Consider the following 8155-nt stretch of genomic DNA (forward strand, 5'->3'; position numbering starts at 1 on the left):
GGGGGGGGATATCTTACAGTCACAAGTAGGAAGGCTCGCGAGGCCGGGAGACGTGGGCCGCGCTGATAGCCGGTGTGGTCGCGAAGGTGCTCCCCGCGGCCGTGCGACGCCGTCCACTCGCCGACTGAGCACAGCCGGTAGCTGTACGTACAAGCGCCCCGGCGGCTGCCGTGGCCGTCCTGCGAGCCCCACTTGCAGGCGACGTGGCGGCTGTAGTCCCGCGAGCCCCTCTTGGAGGCACACCGGTCGTCGTGGCGGAGACGCGCGTCCCGGTGGTTGCTGTGGCTGCTCGGGTGGCTGGCTGTCCCCCGGGTGCGACGGCAGCGCGGTGTGGGTCTGGACGAGCCCAACCCGGCCCCTGAGCGCCCAACGCCAGTCCGCGGACCAGCGCTGGTGCCTGCACCACCCAGTGGGGCCTGACGCTGGGTCCGGACTGCACGCGTGACATGGGACCCATGGGACTAACAATGCAGCCTAATCGGGCACCAAGACCAAGAGGGATGCTTTCTCACCGTACGCCCCGAAGTAGTACCGGATGGCAGTAAACACGCACTGCTGTAGGTCCATCTTGTCGCGGTCTACGGCCAACTCAACGAGTGCGTTCTTGAAAGAGAGTAATAAATACATAGATCGAACTCATGAGGAACCAGTGAACCACAACTGGACACTTCAGACCTACATCCAGATAATCCATGCAGATGCGTTCCGAAGTGAGAGGCCTGTCCCTGTCCATCCTCACGGGCAGCACAGCAGCGCAGCGTGCTCCGCTACGACGAGTGGGTGAGCGCCGCGCGGCGCCGCGAGTGCTATCTCCCTGGTAAGAATAGAGCTGAGGAGCCAGCCGAGCCAGCCGCGCCGGGCCCACCCCGCCCAATGATAAACTGAAAAGATCGCAGCGCGAGGGGGTGGGGAAGGGGGTGCGCTTAGTGCGTTAAGACCGCTTATGGCACGACTAGGAATTGAGAATGAGAGAGAGAGGGGGAGAGGGGGGGAGTAAGGTGTAATGTAGATAGGTGCCCGCAAGGGGGCGAGAGTGGGGGGAGGCAGATCCTTTGTGCCACTCCGCTGATCGGTTGTAAACGTGCTGGGTGCACGCTGGACCAGTTATTAGCAAGAATCAATGTTAGGCCGGGCGGCCGTGCTGTGCTAGGGTCGAGCCTCGAGCCTCAGGAGGGGCGGTGGGCGGTTCCGGGCTTGTTAATCCCTTTTGAGTACACCGGCGGCGCGCGCGCTGTTCTGCGCATGTCATATCCACAAATGAGAGTGCTTGCTGCCACCTACCTCTATGGCACCTTTTGGTGATGGGGGGGGGGGGAGTACCGCTCGGGCAACCATTTTCTTACTAAAGCATCAGCCGGCCTCTGATTTCTCTGTATTAGGCCGCCCGCCTAATAGGCAACCCACCTAACTCATCGACTGCCGCCGAGCAGGCTAGGCAACCAAACCGGCGCCGAGCACGCGGGGAAGGGGAGGGAGGCGGGAGGACCAGCCGGGGCCAAAACGATGAACTATGGAGTTCAGAAGACGCTTCTAGTGACGCTGTCGTGTCGCGAACGACGTGTCCAGGGCGGTCAGCTCCTCCACCAGGACCTGACGCAGCCACCGCCGCGCCCAGGCCCGGGAGGGTGTGGGTTTGCGTTGGCGATGCGCGCCAACCAGGAAAGCAGGGTCGTAGTGGTGGATTTCCCTTGCGCTGCTCTGTGCCTAGCAGGGTGAGTCAGTCAGCCGTTGCGTCGCGCTCACCTCCAAGCGCCGCAGGGCGGGCAGAGCACAGGCGGCCACCAGTGACTCCTGTCCGTAACGACCCGTCCAAGCTGTCGTCGTCGGCCTGGGTCAGGCTGTAACGCACCTCGCCGCCGAGCCCGAGGTCCAGGTCCGAGGCCTGCACCGCGGCAATGACGCTGCCGGCGGGTATCTCCTCAAGGACGCGCACCGAAAGGTCCGGCCGGGAGCGCGAGGCGCGGCGGGTCGTCGTTGATGTCGACGGTGACGCGGACCTGGCTGGGCGGTGGAGCTCTGCGGCGGGTTGCCGAAGTCCCTGGTCACGACGAGCACCTCGTAGACCTCCTGGCGCTCCCTGTCCAGCGGGGCGGTCACCGTCAGCACGCCCGACACGGCATCCTGGTGTCCGTCTCCATGAAGTTGGCGACGCGGCCGTTGTCGCCGGCGTCCGGGTCGGTGGCGTTGAGGCAGAAGATGTTGGCGGCGTCCTCGGTGACCCGGAAGCTGGAGAGCGGCTTCTCGAAGCGCGGCGCGTTGTCGTTGACGCCCAGGACGGTGACGGGCAGCACCCGCGGTGCGTCGATTTGCTCGGCGTCCCCAGGTCCCACGCCGACACGTTGAGCAGGTACTCGGACTCGCGGTCCAGGTAGCCGACGAGCCGCAGCTCGGCGGACTCGATCTTGAAGAGCGAGTCCGAGTCGCCGGACGCGATGCCGTACACGATCTTGCCGTTGTAGCCCAGGTCGCGGGCGCGGGCGCGCACCCGCACCAGGATGGCACCGAGCGCGAGCGACTCGTTGACGCGCACCTCGAGCGGGACGAACTCGGAGGCGTGCACGTTGGAGCCGTATCGCGGTGCACGCCCGTCTCCCTGCAGTCGAAGTAGCCCTTGTGGAAGCCCGTCTAGGGCGTGGCCGTCACCGGGTCACGCTTGGCGTTCACCATGTTCACCTGCAGCCGCAGCACGTCCGAGAAGTGCGTGCCGTCCGAGGCCGTGACGTTGAGCTCGCGGCGCGCGGCGCGCACGTCGGCCAGGTCGCAAGTCACCTGCAGCATGCCCGAGCTGGAGTCCAGCGCAAAGCAGCCGTCCTCGGAGCCGCCCTCCAGGCGGTACGTGATGACGCTGCCGTTGTCGAGGTCGATGGCGGACAGGGTGAGAATGTCGGTGCCGATGGCGAGGTGGCGCGGCACGTGGCCGACGCAGTCGACGCGCTCGAACTGTGGCCGGTTGTCGTTTACGTCCCGGACGTGCACGCTCAGCGTGGTCTCCGTCTGCCGGCGGTAGGTCAAGCCCCAGTCCGAGGTGCGGATTCGCAGCACGTACTCGCGCCTTCATCACCTCGTAGTTGAGCACCTGCGTGGTGCGCACCCAGCCCGTAAAGTGGTCCACCTCGAAGGGCACGGGGCCGAGGTTGGCGATCAGGTACGAGATGTAGGCGTTCTCCCCAGAGTCCCGGTCGCGCGCCACGACGCGCGCCACCTGCTGGCCGGGAGGCTCGTTCTCGTTGACCCACACAGTCTGCTCGGGCGTCTCGAACACGGGGTCGTTGTCGTTGGCGTCCAGCACCGTCACCTGGACAGCCCCTCGGGCTTGTTAATCCATTTTGAGTACACCGGCGGCGCGCGCGCTGTTCTTCGCACGTCATATCCACAAATGAGAGCGCTTGCGGCCACCCATCTCTATGACACCATTTGGTGTATGTGTGTGTGGGGGGGGGGGGCACCGCTCGCGCAACCATTTTCTTACTAAAGCATCAGCCGGCATCTGATTTCCCTGTAGGAGAACGCCCGCCTAATAGGCAACCCACCCAACTAAGCGACCGCCGCCGAGTAGGCTAGGCAACCAAACCGGCGCCGAGCACGCGGGGAAGGGGAGGGAGGCGGGAGGACCAGCCGGGGCCAAAACGATGAACTATAGAGTTCAGAAGACGCTTATAGTGACGCTGTCGTGTCGCGAACAACGTGTCCAGGGCGGTCAGCTCCTCCACCAAGACCTGACGCAGCCACCGCGCCCGGGCCCAGGAGGGTGTGGGTTTGCGTTGGCGATGCGCGCCAACCAGGAAATCAGGGTCGTAGGGGTGGATTTCCCTTGCGCTGCTCTGTGCCTAGCAGGGTGAGTCAGTCAGTCAATCTAAATGTTGAACCAGGTTTCTTTAACACGCTTCATAGTTCAACCTTGACGATATGCCGCTTGCCGTTGTACTCCAACTCGTTCCCATTCAAAACAATGATGTAAATAGTGAAAACTGACATTGTTGGGAGATAGGTTTAATTCATTGTTAATGTCTTGTTTGGTTGATTGATGTTTGTAGTGTGATCCTTGAGAACTTATCATTATTCTGTTTTCATTTATTATATTTTAGTCGAAACAATTTCACACTAAAGATCTATTGTGGGGGGAAAATATACTGCTTTGTTTTTAGGTGTGGTACTTGGCTCTCTAACGGCCCACGTCAGTGTCTGTATGTTATGAATGGATCAAGATTTTCATGTGTCTAGAAGCTTGTGCTATTTGAGGTACTCTTTGCATCCCCGTTTAATCCTGACAACCCAAGTCTAAATACCATCTAAGTTGTGTTTTGTTTTTGTTTCTCAATAATCTTGAAATTTTTTTGAATAGTGTAAATTGAATCTTTCAGTCTACATAAATTAACTGTTAAATTGTCTTAAAAAAAAAAATTCTGATTGTTCGTAATCCAAGGATGTGTTCAATTCTTACAATCTCCAAGTGCATGCATAGTATTACTGCAACATAACAGCAACCGCAAGGGGTGTTTGTGATACAGAAGGTGGTTGTTCAAGAACAAATGTAACGTATTTAATAAATTCTTTTCCTATTTATATTTTTGGAATCAATCAAAAATTTGTGTTTAACATTTCTTTTTTAAATGCTCTGGACAAAATCCTTTTAATATAAGTAAAGTAGAACTATCATACCATTACAGCAAATAAGTGTAAAAAACATCATCATAGATACTTAATATCTGTCTTTGAACATTCAGTAACACATATTGCCATGATTTAAAAAGAAAATTATGTATCATGAGAGATCATATAAGTGGTAAGAATGGAAAACCCACCCAATTTAAACATATCTCTTAAAATACACTTAAACATGAAATAAGTAAACTGGCAGAGAAAATTATAAACACAAGAGCTGTTGTGTATTGTGTATGCATGCTGAAGCTATCTTTTTTTTCATCCATTTAAGGGAGCGAACCTTAAAGTCCACTCCCTTGCAATCCTGTCATGTTCCTTTGGGTCTGCCCGGTATTGGTCCCGGATAGAGGAGACAAGTGGATCATCTGAAACAAAAGCAATACTTTAGGCTTTACAAAGATATACAATGTTAAGCAAGCTCTCCTTGCCACAAACGCTGCTTGTAGCAATTATTTTTCTGACTATTGTTTGTATCAAAGCATGGCGCACTGCAGATTGTTACAGCAATTCCATTTTCTTTCAAAATTTAGATATATTTTCTTTTTTTACAAAACATTGGAATTACGTATTAAGCAATGAGCTTCTTAGTTGGTAAAATATAGTGAAAGACCTGTGGTATTTGTTGCCATTCAGAAAAGGTATCACCTAACCTAGCTTTTTCACACCAACTCTGACTTAAAAAACTTTTGAGTAAACTTTCAACATAAGACAAAATTAAAAAGAAAGGCAACTAAATTCAATGAGATGTAGTATTAGGCATTTAGATGATGCCAGTGTAGGCTTCCTGATGAAAAATACACCCCCATACTGTTTGTGCAGACCTACAGTTGTTTAACACTGGCCTAATCTGAACACAGTTGTAATGGGTTATTTTGGTAAGTTAAATAGAAAATAAAAAAATTATATTCACTTCTAAAGTAATTAGGTGACATAAATTTGTCAAAATTGGCAGTTTATTAAGAAAGTTTGAGCCAGAGACCCTTATGCTTGGCTATGCGGATAAGTAATTGTAAAATGTGGTGCTTCATTCTAGTAAGATAAAGCCACTCACATTTGTGAAACCTCATTAAGAAAAGTAGCTTTCCTAATTGGAAATATAACTTACCAAAATTGGCATCGCCAATCAGCTGATGGATGCTGAGTATGAGACTAGAGACACCCATTGCACTACACCAGGTCCCTTTATTCTCTTCCGTTTTGAGGGTACTAAGGCATATTTGACCGAGTGAGTTGAAGTTGCAGTGATATATCCGTGTCTTGAATGTCACCTGCAACAAAAAACAAATATTATTGTTATATGTTATTATTTTGGTGCAGTTTGAAGAGATTTTTCATGCATTTATGGCGTCGAATCTTTATGAAATAGCTTCCAAAATTTTGAAAAGAAAGTAAAATATAGTATGTTGGGGGGAGTAAAGTTTGCTGTTCTGAATATTTCTTCAAAACGTCTTTGTTTTAACAGTTCATAAAAAGACTGATTTCTATTTACTTACCCTCGGAGGAACATTGGGATAATCAGAATAAAATTCTAATTTGAAATTGAATTTCCCCCCTTCATAGGGGGTGTTTTCTGGCCCGAGAAGAACTCCATCCCAGACCCGGAAATTGTCTTCTCTGGGCTCAACACTGGAAGAAGTAAGATTAAGCAAAACTATAATACTGAGAGTTACTGCACGGATTCGCCCCCCCCCCCTCTTCTTCCCTCCCTCCCCAACATAGCATATAATTTATATACCTAACATTGTTAAATCTCTCTTTCTACCTGATATGGTCTGGCATGGAGCCTGTCGGTCTGCTTATTTAACCCTGTAATAATAATTTGGACTTGTCTTTCCACTTTTACCATTCTGATGGTACTCAAGTTAGACACATTTGTCCTTTTGAATTAAATAAATAAATCAATCAATCAAAAAATTAATCAATCAATCAATCAATCAATCAATCAATCAATCCTTCCTGTTAAAAAAGTCTGAACTGTCTGAAGGACCCCAAAGGTGGCCCCTTCGCCCTGTGCAAGGCCTGTGCACAAATTCAAGTAAAAGGGTTCAAACGTTCGGACCGCTCCCTTATAGTTTCGGTGGAGTGTTTCTATCTCTCTAGCACCCCAGCCCCTCCAGTGGGGAAATAGGTTTACAAAAGTTTTGGTGACGAGTGGACAAGAGCGCAAGGCCTAGCCAGACGAAACAAGCAGGGTGATTCTGCAATGTCAAAACTCGCGCACTCTCTTTCCCACCTAGTGCAAGAGCCCCCATGACAGATTATCGACAAAGAAGCGAGTGAAACAAAAACGCAGTCAGCCTACAAATAGTATCTTTAAATAAAACTTACTTGGCAAACGGTAGCGGACACCTCTTTAGCTCCGCCAATTCAGCCTTCAACCTAAACAAACAAAGTATGCGTTAGGAAAGTTTACATAGACATATTCTTAGACTTGTAACGCTAAAAATGTGTTTTCCTAGAAGCCTGCTCCCAAGCAGTCGTAAGTCGTGACTCGTGCATAGGTTATGTGGGGGACGATTCGACTTCACGTCTTCGTCTGTAAAATCGCGTTAGCTTCGCGAACCAGAGTTAAAAGGGACATTAAATTAGACGAGTATCTGTACTTACCTCTTATCTACCAACGGTATTTCCATCGTAGCCATTGTCAGCGATAACTCCTTTTCTCGAACGAAACGCAAGGACAGACACGTGTACGCTGAGCTATGTGATGGCTATGGGAACTGGACGAATGGACGGACTTGAACGAAGAAGATGCGCATGCGTGGCGTCGGCTCTGATTCGGCTCGGCACAGAGCCGACAGGACCCCCCCCCCCCCCCTCTCTGGCATCCCATCTTAAATTCCAGGTGGAACACAGTCGTAAATTTTAAAAAACGTCAACGATTTTCTTTGACGTCAAAATGAGCTGAAACTGGCTACCTCACCGCATTATGTTTTCACAGTCAAAATTGGCGTCAAAATTAGGTCATCTTCACACAACGTTTTCTATATGTCTGCGTTCTGAAGGAGTACGTGGCCCATCTTGGAGGTCAATCGGTTGCGGAGCTTGCTTCAGGAATAAAAAAAACACGTATCTTTATCAACAATAGTGTATTTCGCCTAACGGAGGAAGAACAGCGGGTAGAACATGAACGTTACCGATTGGTCGAGAGCTTCCCGCCTTTACGTCACGCCGGTAGGGGGGGTAGGCGCTCGGCCAATCAGGAACCTTTATGTTCTACCCGCTATTCTTCTTCCTCCGTTAGTCGAAATACACTATATTGACGCCGCCGTGCCCAGCCTGTCCTAGAGTGTACTTCGGCTCCCCGGGTGACCATCCTTGCTGCACTTGACTTTACTTTGCAACTGTAGGCCTCCATAGACCTAGAGTAGTGTTGGCGGGGATAAAAGTCAACGAGCGAGCGCACTACTTGCGAGTTTCCAGGTGTAAGACAAAACGTTGCCAGGCGTTCCGAGGAGACTCATTTAACTGCCTCTCTCGCTGCCTTGTTAGC

General features: G+C 51.3%; 1 protein-coding gene and 1 pseudogene across 1 annotated transcript; both read right to left on the reverse strand.

The window, feature by feature from the left end:
- Positions 1 to 1483: 1483 nt before the first annotated feature.
- LOC113214049 (fat-like cadherin-related tumor suppressor homolog) lies at positions 1484 to 3975 on the reverse strand (annotated as a pseudogene).
- Positions 3976 to 4539: 564 nt separating this feature from the next.
- Positions 4540 to 7424, reverse strand: LOC127750600 (ubiquitin-conjugating enzyme E2 E3-like). The gene is made up of 5 exons (XM_052272704.1): positions 7270 to 7424; positions 6991 to 7041; positions 6156 to 6288; positions 5768 to 5930; positions 4540 to 5027 (listed from the first exon to the last, which is right to left on the reverse strand). The coding sequence occupies exons 1-5, from the start codon at positions 7302 to 7304 to the stop codon at positions 4921 to 4923; spliced, it is 489 nt and encodes a 162-aa protein (XP_052128664.1). The 5' UTR covers positions 7305 to 7424; the 3' UTR covers positions 4540 to 4920.
- Between the last annotated feature and the right edge of the window lie 731 nt (positions 7425 to 8155).

Source organism: Frankliniella occidentalis, unplaced genomic scaffold (assembly GCF_000697945.3).
Source record: "Frankliniella occidentalis isolate FOCC.00 unplaced genomic scaffold, Focc_3.1 Scaffold219, whole genome shotgun sequence".
Classification (NCBI taxonomy): domain Eukaryota; kingdom Metazoa; phylum Arthropoda; class Insecta; order Thysanoptera; family Thripidae; genus Frankliniella; species Frankliniella occidentalis.